Genomic DNA, 20,453 nt, shown 5'->3' on the forward strand with positions numbered 1-20,453 from the left:
ACACCAGGTCTAAAAACCAAAATATTTCATATCACTGTTGGGGATGAGGGCAGTTATTGTTGCTTCAGAAACTAAGGATGGGTGTCAATAGTGAATAGTAGTCTTATGCAAAAGGCCAGCCATGTTTAACCACTAAAAATGAAACTCCCCAAAAAATGACACCTCCCCAACATCTGTCTGTATGTGCTTTCAAGTTGCTTGAATCCCATGAATTTCATAGGGCTTTCCTAGGCAAGGAATACTCAAAGGTGGTTTGCCATTGCCTTTCTCTGAAATATAGCCTACAGCACTTGGTTGTCATTGGTGGTTCCCCCCCCCACACACACACACACAGGCCTGACTGTGCTTAGGTTTTAAAATCAGATGCGATCTAGTGTCTTCTGAGTATTTGGGCTTAATGACCATTTCCCAGATGGACATGGGCATATGGATATTTTGTAGAGGGTTGTATGAAACAGTAGCAGCAATTAAGATGAACACTATAATACATTTGGACACACACACAATCTTCTCGCTTCAGAGAAAGCAAAGGCTCCACACTTCTGTGTTCCTAAGCAGTATCAAACTCATAGTTTTTAGTGGGTTTTTCGGGATATGTGGCTATGTTCTAGAATAGTTTATTCCGGACATTTTACCAGCATCGGTAGCTGGCATCTTCAGAGAGTTTCTACTCCTTATCTAGAGTAACAAACTCAGTTTCCCTCTCTCTGTCTCAGGAAGAATCTGATCAGGCAGGTATCCTCAAGCTCAGCTCTGCACCAAACCCCAAGGGAAAAGGGCAGTGCCTGGAAAGATACAAATTCAATCCATTTGCTGATCTTGACCTGTTCTTAGAGGGCAAGATTGAAAAGAAGGGGAAAAAACGAAGTAAATAAATTTGCTAGCAGGATTGCTTCTCTTGTTTCCTATTCCATTCCTTGGTCAATTTGTTTAACCTTCATACTACAGAGATTTCTATAGCATCCCAATCTGAATTATATATTGCTTTCTTGTACCTGGATATGAATCTCCCAGCACTAGTGCCGCAGCATGAGAAGAACCAACTCAAAAAGACCCTCTCCTCAATCCCCATGTCACTATATCTCCTTGCCTGTCACACAGGATTGGAGTAAAAGCATCCTCCTCCATTTTCTGCTCACTGCTCTCCTCCTCTGAGCATTAGATCTTGTCAACTCACATCACGCCATAGTGAAGGCGAAATCTCAAGGACAGTTCCTCCAGCCAAAATGCACTCACACACAAACCCCCATGCACGTGCAGGCAGCATTTGCCCTGGATAATAATTAAGGTGCTAAATATAGCCATGTTTGGGGTTTCTGAATGTTTCCAGGGAGACAGGGGGATGAAGAGTGAACAGAGGCATGTCTTCTAGGCTTTTTGCAGGAATATATAGTGAACCACTTGCATCTCCTCTGATGGATGCACCCATTTGCCAACAGACTCTGCACTAGGTAGACAAAGCAGGGCCCATATGCAGCCCCCAGCGCCATTTTATTACTCCCCCCAATAAAAAATGCCCTCTAGGGTGTGGTGGGGGCATTTTTACCACATTTTAGGCCCTTCTAGGCCTAGAGGGGGGCTTTTCAGAACACCAAGTAATTCAGAAGTGAACTGCAATCAGTTCTCATTTTTTTTAAAAAGTTTCTCCTTGGCCTAAAATGTCCCAGGGGTAAATACTTGGCAAAATGTATTACACTTATGCCTTTAAGAGGGTATTTGGGGACCCTCAAATAATATTTACTTATTTGCAGCAGAGTTGTGGCTCTCTAAACTTTACTAGGCCATAATGTGGCTCCCCATCCCTCTTAGTTCCTCAACCCTAAAGTAGGGGTTTTTTGTTGTTGTTGTTGTTTTGCAGGAAAGTGTTCCAGCTCACTTACTTGAGCAGTCTCTTTAGTATACAAATCCTCCTTTCAACAGTGTACTACTTGGGGTACCTATGGGTATGACTGGAATGGAATGACTGACATACATCCATCAAGTGGGACAGATGTTGTATGGGTGATATTATGAATATCTACATCGCACTACCATTACTGGTGAGTTCCTATTCTCTGGATCTTCTTCTATTTAGCCTGTTTTCTCAAGCTGTCTCAAGAAATATTTCGATGTGTTTTTCCCATTCCTGAGACTCCTCCACAGTGCATAATGTTGGTGTACCTGTGAGATTTTCAAGGTTTACCCATGTGAAGAGAAGGTACAGGCAAGGAGACCTAGTACAGATGGCAATGGCCTTGTGTGCAAGGCATGGACCTCCTGCACAATTCTCTATGTCAATGACACTATGAAGTTTATCGCACTGGCCCTCTAATCCAAAATTCTGTCTCCCACATCAGGAAGAAACAACCCATGTACTCATGAACAGGCAGGTTAAAGAATACACTTTATGTGATTTGTCCCTAGTCAGGCCTAACAACATGGTACAAATTTAATTTTCATCTATCCTAATTTTTTTTCCTTTTATTCAAGTTAACAGAAAGTCCATTAAGCATGGCTCTAAAATCATGAATGGCTGGTGGGGATATTTGCATGTCAAAGTTACATCCTGGACAAAGAGTTGGCACACATACATCTCAGAGCAAAAGCCTTCCATCTTTCAACCTTCAACCCAAAGGGTGTGAATGGCGGATGTTTGGAACTCAGCTGCTCCATGAGATTCCCAAACTACTAGGGAATTGCAGGCTTTTGCCAGCAGAGGGTGTGTTCTCCCTTATCATACTGGCCTCTCCCAAAACTAGGAATTTTCCTGAGGACAAAAGCTTCCAGGGCAGGCCTTGAATGTGACCTTCCCATATTGCCCTTCCTCCCACCTTGCTCCTAGCCTTTGTCCAGGATCCTCAGTTCCTGTTCCCGGATCCCCTGGAGTAGATATGCAGCACAGCTGTCCCTTCGTCTCCACCCAACCCTGGCTCTGATTCACTGTTGTGCTGGTTCCTGTGAATGGACTGTCTTCCTAGTCCTTGACCCTGGCTCTCATCTGTTTCCTGTTTGCCCTCCTTCTTGGTCTCTCTGAAACTGTATAGGCTGCAGCTTTGCAATAAATCCATGATTCCCTTGAAGGCTCACAGAAGGGCCTACACTGCCATATGCCAGATCTCTGAATCTGGATAGTCTAATTTGCACACTAACATTGGTGGGTGTACATAGTTATATGGGGGGGGGATCCCACACACCCCACACTGCAGGACGTTACTAGTCTGCTACACAGATAAGTCATACAAAGAACATAAATGGGCTTTCATGTCCTCTGGATATTGAGATAAGAACTTTGCCTTCTTTAAAATGACAGCAAACAAAACCTCCATAACTACCAATGTTTTTTGAAGTTCCAAAGCAAGGTACAAACTCAGGATCTATTAACATGTTATGGTTAAACATAATTAATCCATATTAATTAGGAAGTGAGTTATGCCTTTTTTTTTTTTATTAAGCACAACTATTCTACATTAATGAAAGAAATGCCTTGCTGGGACAGATCAAAGCTCAGCTCATCCAGAATTCTCTGCAAGAATCCCAGTAACCAGTAGGAAGTTGGTGAACTCCAAGAAAATACACTAATAGACTGGGTTGTTTTACTCCCCCTTTCCCAATTTAAGGAAATAGCCTGGGGAAATGACACACAACAATGATAGCATTAATTCATGAAAGATAGAACCATCAGTGGCTACTATTCAGAATGGGTATAGTTTCAGTATATGGAGCAGAACAAGGAACAGGGCCTTCACTGCATTAGTACCTTCTCTATGGCACTCCTTCCCTAAATTAATCCATATGGTCAGTTCACAGAATATGTTTAGGAAGCAATTAACATTTCCATTTTGGAAAGCATTTGGATCCCTAATGTTGCCATTTTATTGTTACTGTTGCTGCTACTCTGTACTGTATTCTTTATTTCACTGAGACAGAGAGTAGAGAGAAAGAAAGGCAGGGGGAGAGATAGAGGGTGGGTGGTAGAGACAAAGTAAATAGAGTAGAGACAGAGATGGGGTAGAGGGTAGAGATGAAGACAAAGGTAGAAGAAGGGATAGAGACAGCAAGAACTTTCAGATGGTAAAAGCTGTGGAACATGCTGCCTCTGAGAGTGGTGGCATCTCCTTCTTTTGAGGTTTTTAAACAGAGGCTGGAAGGCCATCTGTCAGGAATGCTTTCATTGTGTCTTCTTGCATGGCAGGGATTTGGTCTGGGTGGCCCTTGTGGTCTCTTCTAAATTTATGATCCTATGATTCGAGAGAGACAGAGTTAGATAACTTAAGAATCTTTCGGACTGACTAGGAGGATACTTTTCATTAAAAAAATAGATGATAAAATCAAACCTGTAAATGGAAAAGGTGGAGGCACACAGGACTTGCAGAACATTCCCTTGAGTCAACATTTTTCCCCACCCACTTATTCCCTTAGTGGGTTGTCTCTCCTCACCTTTGGCAGTACTTCTTCCTTTCTGCATTCCTCCTCCACACATATATGAAGTAACCTGCAGTGCCTGCCTCCCCAAGGTGCACAAGGAGACAATCAAGTCATCAGCTGACAGTTGCCAAGGAATGCTTGGCACCAAATGTGTGGTTCCCTCCTTTGCCCTAGTGAATCACCTCCATCGAAACCCAGCCCCCGGATCAGGAGCCTCACCCTGCCAAAGCTTCTTTCTCTATGCCTGGAGATGGGGATGTCCTAATTAGACTACTCAAATTCCCAAGTGGATTCCAAGTTCCTTTGCTTTACTTTCGTGCCATCTGGGCTACTACGTAAGCTTATACTGTATTGTAAGATACAAATAGTGGTGCTAAATGTGCATTCTTGCATGGGAACTGGATTTGCTTATATTCTTCCAAGCGCTTGGAAAAGTTACATTTTTAGACTGTAATTCCCAGAATCTCAGCATGGAATTCCAGCCCCCCCCCTCCCAAAAAAAATCTTCAAGCTCTTCTTCTTTTATATTATCTTGAGCTTTCTTTTCCTTCCTTTATAGATTTCTTTTGGGTCTAGATTTATATTATGATCTTCAAAGGGTAAGGAATTGTCATATTCTTCTTGTTGCTCTGCTAAGTGAAATGAACATTGATGGCACTAATATAAGAACAAAATGATTAGAAGGTTTAAAATTGTGGAGAAGAAAAATCAATGCTGAGATGAAAAATGACTCTTTTTTCACAAATATTTTAGTGTTTAAAATTAATCTCTCTCTCCCTTTCTTAACCATTTCTGTATGTGATGCAAGGGGTCTTCTTTTTTAAAAACAAAATTCATGCACCTTTCCACACATGCTTTCAAATCTCAGTTAACGTCAGTTGTCCTCAGCGACAGAATTATGTGGTCATATGTGACTAGCAATGTAATATTGGGATGCAGGAACCTCTTTGCTTATGTGATGACTCCAGAAGGGAAAAATAAAGCGAAGAGGGAAATCTGCCAGAATGACATCAATCTATAACATCAAAGACATATGTTGTTGTTGTTTAAAAAGAAGAGATAAATATAATGATTTAAGCATTGGGTTATGACTCTGGAGACCAGGGTTCAGATCCCTGTTCAGCGACAGAATCCCACTGGAGTGTGCATGTCACACACTCTCAGCCTCAGAGGAAGATAAAGGTAAACCCCCTCTGAACAAATCTTGCCAAGAAACCCCCAACGATAGTTCACCTTAAGGTCACCATCAGTCAGAAATGACTTGAAGGCACACAACAACATTTTCTTTCACAAAAAGTCTATCTTGCTGGACTATTTTTAACCTGAAAACAAACACTTGAAAATATTTATTTTTCTTTAACAGATTTATATCCTGCCTCTCAACAGAATGGTCCACAATATATTGTATGTCTACAAAATCCCCCCAAACCACAATGCCAGCCACATTTTATCCTATCAGAGAGCTGATGCCCATCAACAATCTACATATGTTCTTCCCAGACTACCAGTGGCAACTCTTATATTTCAGTCTGGCAAGTGCCTAACATGAGTTTCAGAGATACCTGGAAGCAGCACAAAGTTAAGCTGCTTACAAGAGCTCAGCACAACTGCAGCGACAACTATTCCTGCAGCAGTGGTGGGCTTTCCAAGCAGCAGAACTACTTGGTGCTTATGAGCATCTCCAAAATGTTGTTAGTCATGAGACCCTGCGTCTTTCTCAATTCCAGGGGTGGGGGGGAGAGCACAGCATTGGCAAAGGGCTGGTCCTCACCACAAATTTCGGCTAAAGGACAGCCAAATGCTGTGATCTCAATTTTTGCATATTCTCTATGGCCTCAGTCGTCTGCAGTCCATAGACCAAGGACCAAAAGTAAACACACTTTCTGCAGAGCTTGGAAAAGTTCCTTTTTAAAAAGACTACAGCTATCAAAGTTGGCCATGCTTCTGAGTGATTTTGAGAAACAATCTTCAAACTCTGGGAGATATTTACAGTATTCCTTCTGGTGATTCTACCAGCCTTATTCCAGGTGGAAAATGTTGCTACAGCTCAATAGAAGAGCATATGCTTTACATGAAAATGTGTTGTTCTACCCTTTGCAACTCCAGGTACAGCTGGTAATGCTGCCTTTCTAAAATCTCAGGTTGCTGTTGCTACAGATAATAGCTAGTCAAGTAAGCCAATAGTCTGATTCAGTACAAAGCAGTTCCCTATATGCCTATGCTCAGCTATCCCACACTGCTTTACTTCATGGCCCTCCGCTGCTGACCCTCACTTGTCCTCTTGCCTGGAGAGAAGCAATTACTCAGGCTTCTTCAGTATTTTTGTTGTTGTTGTTATTTCCTGTGGCTGTGCTGCTCTATCCTACAGGACACTCTGCTTAGTATGGCCAGTATCCTATAGGGAGAATGGTATGTGCAAATCCACTTCATGCCTGTGCATGCCTTTTTGTTGTTGTTTTTCATCATTGTGGAGATTGGTATTTTTTTTCCACCTTCCACAACAACCAAAGTTCCCCAGAACTCATGTTTTTGCTGCAACTGCTTTCACAAATAGCCATCCCATGACCTGTGTGAAGCATGTGGAATCAGAGAAGCATCTCACTACGTATGTCCATGTAGCCAGATGCAGAATGTTTACATCACCTGCTGAGACCTCTGAAAGACCTTGGCAGGTTTCAGCAGAAGATACCATCATTCTGCTTCTAGCTATGAGGCTTTTCTGATTTCCTCCCACCACCATTCTTCTACCATTGATGGAGTGGGCTATTCAGGGGGTTATCACAGCAAAACTGAAATCTGGGGGTGTTGAGCAGGGAGCCATAGCCTGTGGAGCTCTTACTGTACAGTAGTCAATGTAAGATTGTGGTCAATTTCTCTTTCACCCCAGACCATCACAAACATATACCCTTGTAACTATTTATTTTGGGGGAGGGGGCTCCGATTATACTTACAGTACTGTCATATAGTTGTGACCAAGACCCTGCCCCAACACCAACAATAAAACCATTTATTGACCATTTGAGAGTTTCAGAATTCTTTTCGCAGCGTAGAACATGGGGAAAAAATCTAGTTGTGAGATAAAGAGAGGAACTAGCAGTGAAGGACTGAGTCTTAGAGCCAACTTTTTGATAGCTCCAGCTAAAATGGGGATGAAATGGAAAGAGGAGGGAGAGAGGGAGGAAGACAGCCTTTTGTCCAAACCATGAAACATAACAGTCATCCTTTTGTAGAGATGAAGCTGACGCTGCAGAAAAAGGACAGAGAGGGAAGTAGTATAATACATATCCCACAATCCCATCTCTTCTCCTCCCAGCCCTCCAATGCCTTTGAACCTACAGTATCTGGCAAAAGATCCACTTTTCCTTTCTGAAATGACAAAAGGGGAGGGGGAAGTGGGGGGATGAGGTCTCTGTCTGTGAAGGCCGGAAAGCTGGCTTGCTCTCTCGCAGAGACAGCACTTCCATGCCAGACATTTCATCTGAATGGAATGGGACATCAGCAAATACCTCCCAGGAATTTGGAACTATGTTCCGGGTATGAGGTAGATCTATGGAGGGAGAGGGGTGGGGATGGGAGCAGGGGCCTGAGATCCAAAACTGGAAGCTGTTCTGAAGCTTCCTTGGTACTTTAAAGTAGGGACAGGAATGTGTGACCCTCCAGATGTTGTTGGACTATGGCTCACATCATTCCACATTAGCAGCTATGCTAGCTAGGGATAAGGTTGCCAAGTGAAAAATAGGAAAGGGTTCCTGTACCTTTAATCGTTGTGCAGGAGAGAGAATTTGAGCAAGTGGAGCTGCTGTGACAACCAACAGCTGCTACTGAAATTCCCTCTTCTACCAACTATTAAAGGTACATGGGCACTGTTCATTTTTTTCATCTGACAACACAGCTAGAGAAGCTGGATGTTGTAGTCCAACATCATCAAAAGCAGGAGTGGGAATCATAGCCTTTCAGATGTTGAACGCCAACTCCCAGCATGCCTAATATCAGGTTTGCTGGCCAGAGAAGCTGAGGGTTGCACTCTGACAACCTCTGGATAACAACATATAGAGGGCCACACTATTTCCAGCGCTCATCCAGAGGGCCACATTCCCCTTGACTTAGAGGATTGTCTAAATGGGACTTTGACTTTCCAGAGGCCAGAGAGTGCAGAGGGGCAATGTGTGGATATTTCTGCACTAGTGGGCTTTTGAGGTGGGCTTAACAGCTCTAACCAACAGCAGAGCCTAGGAATGTTGTTTTTCTGTACTACAACTTCCAAAATTCACAGACCAGTATAAGCAATGGCTATGCTTGATAAGAATCGTAAGAGCTGTAGTCCAAAAAAAGTAATTTTCTCAAGTTCCAACCAATTGTGAGTGATTCATGTTACATCCTAGGTATAGATATCTACAGCTATACTGTAGGACCTTCAGGCCTTTACAAACAGTTATTTAAACTAGTTGCATATTTTTGTCAATCTAAGCTCGGATGACTGACAGATTCTGAATGGAGACTTGGAGAGGGAAGTAGAATCCAGCTGACCTCACTAGCCTGCTGCAGATGTCTTTCTGCCTATCAGGCTGGATATTATTATTACTGTTGTTGTGTGCCTCCAAGTCACTTTTTGACTTATTATGGCCATCAGGGGAACCTACCATAAGATTTTTTTGGAAAGTTTCTTCAGAAGGAGTTTGCCATTACTATCTTCTGAAGTTGAGAAAGTGTGACTTGCCCAAGGTCACTTAGTGGAGTTTTGATTCCCGAATGAGAATTTGAACTCTGTTCTCCAGAGCCACAGTCCATCAAGCAATGTTTTGTTCTTTGTTTTTAGTCATGTTTGCTCTGACCCACACAAATCTGCTAAATTCTTTGATATGTACCTTGTGCCACTGGTGGCAAATTTCACAGGTTTGCTACAAACTTCCCAGAGCAAATCCAGCTACCAAAAAATTTAACAGCTTTTTGAAATTTAGGACCTGTCAATCTGTAGAGAATCTCCTCCTGCCTTCTTTTTCAGAAGACAATGTTTATTGGTTGGTGTGCTTCTCTCCAAAACTATCCCAGTTATATCTGATCTGTCGGTGGTGGTCCCTTAAGAGAATCTGAGCTGCAAGAACTGAAGATTGTTTCCATTACCCCCAGTACAACGATCCATCTTTTCTCAAATGTAGAAGTTATTTCCACTAGTCTTGGAGGCCTGTAGCATATGGCCTATGTTGCATCACTGCATCTAATACAACACAGGTCCAAGACATACTGCAAAAATAATCCAGTTTGAGACCACTTTAACTGCCCTGGCTCAATAGTAGAGAATACTGGGAACTGTAGTTTTGTAAGACATTTAGCCTTCTCTGTCAAAGAGCTCTGGTACCACAACAAACTACAATTCCCATGATTCTCTAGCACTGAGCCAGGGCAGTTAAAGCGGTTTTAAACTGGATGATTTCTGCAGTGTTTTGGACCACAGTCTCCTGAAATGGGAATTTTGGTTCAAGTTCATCTCTGCCTAAAATTGTCCTGGACCGATTCTAATTCAGGCTTTTAAAAGATAGAAATTGGATTGGTGCAAAAAACCCAGTTCATTTACCCTTTCCCATGATTTATTTTATTTTATTTTATTTTATTTCAAGGATTTCTATCCCATTTTTCTCCCACAAAAGGATTTTGGTCCAAGTGTTGATGAAAACCATTGTCTCACTAGCCAAAGTAAGTGACATATCATGGGAGAAAGAAACAGTGAGAGACAACAATTTTTTAGAGAAGGAGAGTCTTCTTGGATGCATCAAGCAACAAGTTGTCCACACACAAAGACTAAAGCCTAACTTTGAACTTTACAGGAGCAGCATGGATTGGTGTTGTGCACCATTAAGTAATTTCTGACTAATAATAATAATAATAATAATAATAATAATAATAATAGTTGTTGTTAACTCCCCTCAAGCTGACCTCAACCCTGCAGATGAGACATCTTCCACTGTTCTGTTTGATCCTTGTAGATCCATTCCCATGATCTGCCTAACTGAGTCTAGCCATCTGGTGTGCAGTTTTCCTCTCTTTCTACTGCCCTCCACCCTCCTTAGCATTTATTGTCTTTTCTAATAAGTCATGGCTTCGCATGATGTGGCCAAAGTTGAACAGCTTCAGTTTGATCATCCTGGCTTATAGGAGTATTTCAGGCTTGGTCTATTCTTTTGGCAACACTAAGGTGACCCTATCACAGGATTTTCTCAGCATGATTTGTGCAGAGGGGGTTTGCCTTTGCCTTCTTCTAAGGCTGAGAAAGTGTCACTTGCCCAAGGTCACCCAGTGAGCTTCCACAGTTGAGTGGAGATTTCAACCAGACCCATAGTCCAATGCACCAACCACTACACCACATTGGCATTCATAGCATGGGTAGGTTGTCTAAAATTAACTGATTCCCAGGATTAGACAGAACTTCATCTGTGACAAAATAGTCTAGCTTTAGGTTGCCAGTCTTTACCAGTTAGCAGAAAGCTAGCACTGGGTGTATTAAATGTACATCCAGAATCATAAATTCCACTAACTGATTTGCAAGCACACATATCTTGCAGATAAGTTCATCAGAGTCTTTGCTCCAAGATTCCAGGATGAATCTTTGCTCTAGGATGAGTGTGGATTTAGTAGGAAACCAGTATGCTTTGCCAAGTGAAGCAAAATGTGTTGGAAGATATAATCAGGGCTGTCTTGTATTACATATCATTTGGCCCTTAAACTGAGGCAGTAAGGGTTACTGCCCAGTCTTCTAATTGACATGCTTTTATTCTTAAGTAGTAATTCCACCTCCTGTCGCCCAAAGAGGATACTGAGTTTTGAGCATATCCACACACCTCTGGCAGCTGGTGCAGCTCAGGAGTTTATCACCTCGGGGTGAACTAGTCTCTTGACGAAACTGCATGGCTATTGTTCTGCATGGCGTTTGCTGTTTGAAACTGTTCTGGCTGTTTAACTGTCAAATTTTCAGTAATTTTTAAGGAGTATTTTTTTTAGTTTGTTTTTTAAAGTTTTAATTTATGTATGTTTAAAATGTTTTCCTCCATTGTGCATCACCTCAGGAATCCTGACAGGACAAAAGGAAATATATAAATGTCACTAACTAATTAATTAAAAAAGCCATTCTGAAGGTGAAAGGTTTTGGCTTGGGCCTCCCTCAGTACTTCAACTCATTTCCTCATTTTCCCAACATTACATTTTGTACATGCAGTTTTTGCATTACAGTGGGTCCCTGGTATCCGCTGGAGTTTGGTTCAAGGACCTCCTATGGATACCAAAATCCATAGATGTTCAAGTCCAGTTAAATACAATGGATAGTAAAATGGTGTCCCTTATATCAAATCAAGGTTTGCTTTTGGAAATTTATATGTTTTTGATTATTTTCAAGCCATGGATGCTTGAATCCATGGATAAAAAATCCGTGGATACAAAGGGCCAACTGTAGTTTGCATTTAATGGTGGGGGCAAGGAATGCAGATATTTTTGTACACGCTTTTGCCTGCTAAACCCACCGTTTGCACACAGTTTAACTAATAAAATGTGTGGTATGAAAGCGAGCATGATGTACAGCCAATGTTCTGTTTTCATGTCAGTCAGCTTCCTACATTTATCATGTAATATTTATGGCTATATCCTTCTTTTATCCATTATGGAAATCAAGGCATCACTTAGGTGAGTTCCCAGGGGGTCCCTCATCCAGGGACTGATCAGAGTGAAACCTGATAAGCTTCTCCAGAGATACTATGAACTTTATCTCACCACGGGCTGCTGGCATGGGACGAGAACGGAACGTGCACGCAAAGTCCCTCACTCGTTCTGTTCTGTTCCTCATCCGTTCCGCATCTGTTCCAGAGGGGGTGATTTCTGAGAACTATTCAAAACAGTTCTCAAAAATCTCCTTCTCTGGGACGGACTGGGAACGAAAGGGAAGGAAACGGAACAAGTGAGGGACTTCCTGTGTGCAGTAAAATGCGTCCCCCACTTGTTCCGTTCCCTTCCAGGCCCCTTTTGCCCCATTCTCATCCTGTGCCTAGAGCCTGTGAGATAAAGGTCTATATCACATGCCACCCAGACCATTGCATTAGGATATTATGAAATACACAGCTTTGAAGAATGAACTTATGCACTCCTCATATTTAGAAGGAACATTACCTTCACGTTGGAATGAACCGCTGACTCTGGAGGGTAGACAATGAAATGCCGGAGGGTAAAGCCATAACCCCCTTGTGAGTTCTTGTGCAGCACCACTGTTTTCGGCCCCACCCAGGGAAAAGACTCCACAGGGGGGGCATTGGCATTTGTGGCTGTACCATCTCTCTGGCCCAGCTTTGGCTGTTGAGAAACAATAAAAAGAAGATAAGGAAAATATTAAATAAAGCTGGAATTTGGACCCCACCCTACACACATACACACACATAATAGGATGAACATAGCATTCTGGAAATTCAAACTGTATACAGTTGGTTGAACAAACCTCTCCGAAGACAGAAGGTGGAGGAAAGCAAGACAAGCATCATTTTTAAGGACCTTGGCATGGAGCTTTTCCTGGAATGACTCCAGTTTCTCAGTGCCATTGGCTCAGTAGTTCCTTCCTAAGACATCAAGCCTCTCAGGGGACTGGGGCCAAAGTCAAAGTTCAGGTTTTCCCAAAGTGTTGAATATTTTATTTCTTGATTTCTTATTTATATGTGTAGCCCGAGCTTCATCTTATGTTCCCAGGGTATTGATAAAACATCCTAAATCAACACAAAACCACAACAACATATCTGAAAGCATTAATACAGCACACAGCTCCACTATATAGGGAAAATACAATCTTATCTTTCCTGTACTTGCAACAGACTGGTGAAAGAGATGCACCCCGACTTGCCAATGGAAAGCACACACTGAAAGAGCCAGCTGTACCTCATTGAGGAAGAAAATCCACAAACTTTAGTTCCACCACGGCAAGAGTGAGACCCCACAAATCTCCAAGGGTGGCAATAATGATCACAGTGCTTTCCCTGACACAGAGTAGTCTGCCTTGAGTCTACCAAACTAAGAAAGGGAAGATATAAATTAAATTTAAAAAATAGTAGCTGGCTAATGCATGCTCCTATGATGCTTCAAGGAAAAGGATACATATACTCAACTTGAAATGGTAAGAGGACAGATCAAGCAATCATGTCTACTATCTTAGCAGCCCCAAATCTCTTTTCAAAATATTGCTTGCCTGAAGAACCAGTGATCTACTGGATATACTGTTACTCAGACTCCACATTTCCCTCCAGACACAAAAGGGCAACATCAGCCTCTGTGACTGTTAGACACTATTAGGACTGGATTAGATAGGCCAGATATAAATATCAAGATTCAGGCTTTCTGGTCAACAGCACAGAATTTTGGATCAGTCTCATACCAACTGCACAGCAAGGTTGGGAGGATAAAACAGGATAATACCTAATTATGCCTCCCAGAACACTTTCAATGAAGGAAAAGATCAACCCTACTATTAGACAATGAGAGACGACCACTTCAGACAGCAGATACTGAGGGATGGCTGTGATAACCTCCCAGTTGTTCCTTGTGAACCTTCATACTACAGTCTATGGGACATCAGAGCTGGGTACATAGTATAGTCCTGTATCCCCTAAGCTAGTCTGCTGCCTTCAAGTACATTGGAAAATTGCCAATGTTGAAAGCATCTTTATCATAGGTAACTAAATCTCTTGGGGCAGCCCTGAGTAAAGGCAGTATAAATATCTTACTAATAAAAATAATCGCCTTCTGAATACTCGAACACTTGTTTGAGCCCTAAGAATCTGGCACCCATTCCTGACAAAACAACACAAGAACTTTTGATGACATGCCACTTTGTCCACAACTAATACTAGCTACAGCCACCCTCCAACCAAGATCTGACTATGGAAAATGAAGATAATGCTTTTATCTTTAACAGTTGTATAGAAGAGGGTATTTCAACTGGTGTTACTTGTCATGCAACCAGGTAACAAGCAACACCTGCTGAAATTCTCTCTTTTACACAACCATTACAGGCACATGAGCATTTTCCAGTTTCCTGTCTGGCAGTCCTAATTCTGACTTCCTTTTACCAGGGCTTGGAAGTAATGGTGCGACTAGTAATACATTACTTTTGGGTAGCAAGGGCATCATAAAAAAATTTTTTTTTAATTGTTACTATATTTTTAGTGAGAGAGAGTTTCCTCCTATAATGTTACTTTTAGCAGCTCATTTTTTGAGATTCTGGGGCATTTATGTATGTAAAAATATTTTTAATGCAAAATAACTAAAAGGTAAAAGCATCAGTGATGTGTTTAGAAACAATTAATAATGCCATCAAATTATTCTCTATAAAATAATAAGCAACAAGTTCATTTAAAAAAATAGCACTCCAAGCTTTGGATTTTTGCTTATCCTTGCTCACTATTATACACAACCTGAAGCAATGATATTGACAGAGTGACAATGCAATCTTGGCCTTGAATTAGTCCTTGATCAGATTGGGATGAGAAGGGTAGCCATTTATTTGACTACATGCCTGTCAGATTTTTAAGTGAAGAGGGACAGCAAGTACCAAAATACAGGATCCCTGTCCTGGCACTGCCAACACTGATAAACAGATTGATATAAAGGCTGTCAAGCAGACTCCCAAAACTATCAAGACTTTCAACAGGCCAGCTTGAAACTGTTACAAGGTCTTCTGGAAACAAAGAGACGAAAGCCTATGCTTGAAGTCTGCAAGTCTCAATCGACAATATCATCAAAGAGATAGGGTTTTAAAAGTTGGTTTCACCAAGTGAAACTAGCCAGTGAACATTTGAACTGGAGTAAGAACATGCAAAAAAATGGCTAAAGCTTGCTTTCATTCACTTGTTTTCTCCAAGTATTCCAACACAACAGTATTCACAGCTGTCATTTCATATTAATCCCCCCTCCCTGTGCTGTGTTCATTTAAGTTCTACTTTCTGTAGGATGGGAAGAAACAGCAAGACAAGTTGTGCTTGAAGACTGGCTTATAAACCACTGAGACCTCTTTTCCTCACTATCCGTGGAACAAGGCCCCATTGAGAGGATGCAGTGGAATGGGAAGAATGAACCCAGAGATATGGTGCCTAGGGGGGTAAGGAGAGGTATGCTTTTTGAAACAGGGGAGAGTGCTCCAAGTGGAGATTCTTTTTCCATTACAACACAACTTCCAAAAAAACAAAAGAGTTCTACTACCAATTAATCCAGGCATCTTTCAACATGAGGCAGCAAAGGAGAATTCCATACTGCATAATTCTTCCAAGTAAACCATATTTCCAGCTCTTATGGTAAAAGGACATAAGACATTAATATAGCAACTTCACGCAAAAGCTCTCCCTATAACCACATTCCACTGGTAAACCGTAGGCATGCAACGTTCAAGTCCAACATGTAATCTAAAGGCGCTCCATCTCCCTCCCCACCCGACTCCCATGGGATAGCCAAGGTTTGCAACATGACACTCTATACTTTAGAAGGGAATTATGCACCTCTCGTCTCGCCAGCTTGAAACCAGATGGTTTCCAATTGCTTTGGGCCTTGCAATGAACTACAGTGCGGCAAAGAAGACATCAAAATATGATGTATTTGTGGTTAGCAAATTGTCTGTGCTAAAACAATCAAATCTGTGTACCAAGAAAAGCTGGATTCTGAGATCAACACAATATTTATTTACAATACCCTATTACTACTTTTCAACAAATTCTCAAAGCAACTGTATTTGGATTAGAACAAAATTATTTATACAGTCAGTCCCCATATGCAGGTATTCTTTACCCACAGATCCAATCATCCACAGGTTGAAATATTCCAAAAAGATATGCACTGGGCCCTTGGTATCTGCTGGGGTACCAAAATCTATGGATGCTCAAGTCCCATTAAATACAATGGCAAAGTAAAATGATGTCCCTTACATAAAATGACAAAGTCTAGGTTTGCTTTTTGGAATTTGTATAGTGTTTTGAATATTTTCAAGCCGTGGGTTCTTGAATCTGCAGGTAAAAAAATCCTTGGATACAGAGGGGTAACTGTAAATTCCAAAAAGCAAACTTGATTTTGCCACTTTATATAAGGGACACCATTTCACCACACCAGTGTATTGAATGAGACTTGAGCATCTACAGATTTTAGTATCCACAGGGGGTCTTGTAACCAAACCCCAGTGGATATCAAGGGCCCATTTTATGCATGTGTAAGTGAAATAGTTTACAGCTGCAGTTAGGACAAATTTTTCACACGTATTGCTTCTGCACCAAAACAAAATGACAGACTGACTCATCTGACACTTTATGACTACTCAAATTCTGTCTTTCCTTTGACAATGGGGCAAACAGCAATTCGTCCCTAGAAACACACGTGCCTCCAGCCCAGTGTAGATGCAATAAACGTATGTATATTCACAATGATTTGCTTATGTAGCACACATCCTATTTGGAATGGGTACTGAAGTCGAAATTTGTCTTCACTACACTACACAGTTTGAAAATTGGAAATTTACCAAAGAGCACCTTCATAGTCTTCCTTCATAGTCTTAAGGTCTAAAAAACTGGTTCTATCTTCTTTACATCTTCAAAGCAAAGGCTGAAATTCTCAGGCTACTGAGTGGTAAAACTTAATGCCAGGTTTTATTTTCTGGCTTTAATTTCTACTGTTGTGATCACTAGATCATGCAATATCCACAGCTCTGCTTATAATTAATGACAACACAATATTTTGGAGTGGTTAAGAGACTAGATATCTTACTGTTATCTCTACTAAGATTGTACACAGATGTTCTAGCTATAAATTCAAAAGATGTCAGCAAAAAAGGCTAAGCAATGGTGCGGCTTCAGTAGGAAAAATTAATCATTTTAACCCAGAACAAGGAAAAGAGGAAACCGTGAGGACACAAAATGCAGACATAACAGGAGATTCATGCAGAAATGGAAAGTCATGGCTTGTTAGGAAATAAAAGCCTAGTAAGCAAAGGGGAAAGCACAGTATAAGTGGCTGTGATGGTACTGGAGATGTGTGAGCTGAATATTCATATACTGAATTAGCACAGCCAGGTTTTCAGCTGGCTAGTCATAGGTTGTAGGAAGAGAGATTGGGAAGCATGAACCTATTACAGTTCTTCTGATGGAATCTGAAGTCTTTCCACATCTAAGCAGAATATGCATTGGCCTATCAATGACAATAGTTCCTAAATTTCTCTCTTCCCTGGTCTTTCTACCCAGAAGAAACAAAAGGAACAGTCATAAATTACCTTTTTGAATGTGGGAGCAGGTAAAACCATGAGTTACAGGAATGTTTCAAAGAGCTGCCAAGGGGCACAGCAGCAGACAAACAAACGTGTTATGCAATTCCACTTAGCAATTACATAGCCATGGGGATTTCTTATTGCATCTCTGCTGAGCAAAAAGAAAAAGGGGGAAAAATACTAGAAATATCTGCTCCTCCAGGTTCTTTCATTCATTTGCAGAATTTATTTCTAGGCAAAAAGACACCCTTTCTTTCCTATACTCCATCTGCCTGATCCTTTACAACCCAGGATATGTATAGAAAGTATCAACGAGTTATTAAACAAGTGTTAAAACATACACATAATATTGCCTCGTGGTGATCAAACTCCAGTACAGTCTACTATAACTGCGAGTGGATCTCCAAAATAGCTTCTCCATACTCACTATCTGAAAGCTTTGAACTGGAGATGTTGTCCAGCCTCCCCCATGTCAATGAACGCAAGCATCTGCTATAGAAAAACAGAACAGAGTCTGCAACCTACACTCCCTGCCTTGAAGCTGAATGCCCTTTGTTATCTGCAGCAAACATTTCACTAAAAGGAAATGTGCCCTCTTCAATCCACAAACACATGCACCCTGTGATTCACATTTTCCCCATACTGTACTGAATCCTTGAGTGTCTGTTCAGTTCAACACCATACAGTCTCTCTGACTCCCACATCCAGGATGTGTTGCTGTTTTGCATAAGCAAGTCATAATTTAATATTGCTGTTGAAAAGTGTAGCCACTATTCCACAACTTACAGAATGGACCAGAGCTTGAAATACACTTCCTTTTGGGATGGCTACTCTCAGCTGAGCATAATGGTTGGAGGTTCTTGTAGTGGTATGTTTCCAAGAGTTAAGATGAAAGAAATCTTCAAACTCCACCCTGACTACTTTCAGTTTTAGCTAAACCCTATCATGCAGCCATCTGAATTTAACAATTAAGGGACAGGCATGACAAAAGCTAAGGTGGCTGTACCTGGCTCCCCATACCCTGATCTGTGTGCCAGTAATTCAAGCACTGAATATGAATGGATCTGTTATGATGGCCTGAGTAAACAAAGCATTAAAACACTAGAGACAAAAGGCAACAAAGAGACATGATGGAGAGAGCCAGTAAGGCAGCCAAATTATGCCCCAAGACAGCAGCTAAGGGTACCATTACGACAATTATGAGGGTCAGTGCTGTAATTTTAGCATTGACCTGGACCCCCTGCAGGTGCATTGACAATTAGGGAAAGCAGCTACATTTGTTTGGTGCACATTTTAATACGAACTGCCCTAATCTCTGCATTTCCCAAACCAATGTGTGAGGCAATTATCCGTCAGTGTTCACACATCTCCAATTTTGAGATTCCGCTCTCTGATCAAAGCAAACATGCAGATGTGTACATTAGAAGCACATGATACATATTAGGAGAAGGTGCTTGCAAAAAAAAACAACACCCTGTGTATTAGTGGAAGCTGTACAAAAATATGCACAAATTTCAATCAAGGCATTTTTTTAAAAAAAATGTGAACTGATAATGGACACAGATCAGAAAAATATTTGTGCTTGAAAAAATATGAAAATTCAAGAAAGCCCAACTGATTCATTCAATCCCATTTGTATCTGACAAAATAATTGTCTTAAAAAAACCACTTTCCTCTACGCTGCTTGAAACTGTCAAATTGGAACATGGCATTCAATTCTAACTGGTAGCCCTTAGAAAAATGGACATTTGCCAGCCCTTTGTAAACCAGCCTTAAAGGCTTACTTTTCAAGCGATCAATTGCCATCTTCTCTATAAGGCAGAGGAAATGCTACATATAATACCACTGTAATCATTCTCTGATGATGGTGAACAATATTGACTGTTTTAAACACTTCCTATGAAGACTGGTGTGACATTTTCTGCCGATGCACAAAAGCACACACCCAAAAATAGATGGCCAGTAATCACTAAAATATTTTATGTAACAACAAACTCCCCAGTAATGACAAATAGTATTCAAGGCTTGCATGTGCTAGGGAGATGCTCTCCACAGAGACTGAACAGGTATAAGACTGTCTCCTTTTACAGCAGGAACATGCTGTTCATTCACTCACATAATCTTCATTCCATCGCCCTCCCTGGTCCCCCTGATTTCACAGGCATGTATACCTTCACTTGTTCTCACACAATAACAAACCTAAAAAAAAAATTCTCCTTGCCCGACAGCACAAATTGGTCAAAAATGCAAGGCAAGAATATTCACACTTGTGAAAACATCTCTTGTGTACACTACATAAATGATTGTTGTGATTATTGCTGTCCTGTTGTAAGGGTTTTTAAAAAGCATGGGCTAGTTGTTTTCACATTTCGGTCAATTAACCAGTCATTCTGTGCTTCCTATGTGTGCTCTTTACTTCACAAAGGTTGAGAGAATGGTTATGTGCAGAGGTATCTTGAGCAAATTGTGGAAACCTTGATGAAAAATAATAGGGAGATGAAAAGAACTATGGGGTTGTTGATCGCAGCAAAGTGCCCCAGTGTGTTAAGACATCCTTTTCTTGCACTAATCTACCCAAAATTTTAATGTATTCCTAGTGGATAATTTTAAATTTTTTGATGTTTAATCTTTTTATAGGTTGATCACTGTTTCTGTGATTGGGGGAGAGTTGGTGTTTGGGGTTTTTTAAATTATAATTTTTAATTGTTTGATGTTTTATTTATACTGTTGGAATCTGATGATGATGATGATGATGATGATGATGATGATGATGATGATGATGATGATGAAT

At 41.1% G+C, this 20,453-nt stretch overlaps 1 protein-coding gene across 1 annotated transcript in view; it reads right to left on the bottom strand.

The window, feature by feature from the left end:
- ARHGAP23 (Rho GTPase activating protein 23) overlaps nucleotides 1–20,453 on the bottom strand; it is a 126,006-nt gene that overhangs the window by 80,144 nt on the left and 25,409 nt on the right. Inside the window, 1 exon segment of the mRNA XM_042472676.1 lies at nucleotides 12,553–12,732. Coding sequence (XP_042328610.1) covers nucleotides 12,553–12,732 — 180 coding nt within the window.

This window comes from Sceloporus undulatus, chromosome 6 (genome assembly GCF_019175285.1).
Source record: "Sceloporus undulatus isolate JIND9_A2432 ecotype Alabama chromosome 6, SceUnd_v1.1, whole genome shotgun sequence".
NCBI classification, from domain to species: Eukaryota; Metazoa; Chordata; class Lepidosauria; order Squamata; family Phrynosomatidae; genus Sceloporus; species Sceloporus undulatus.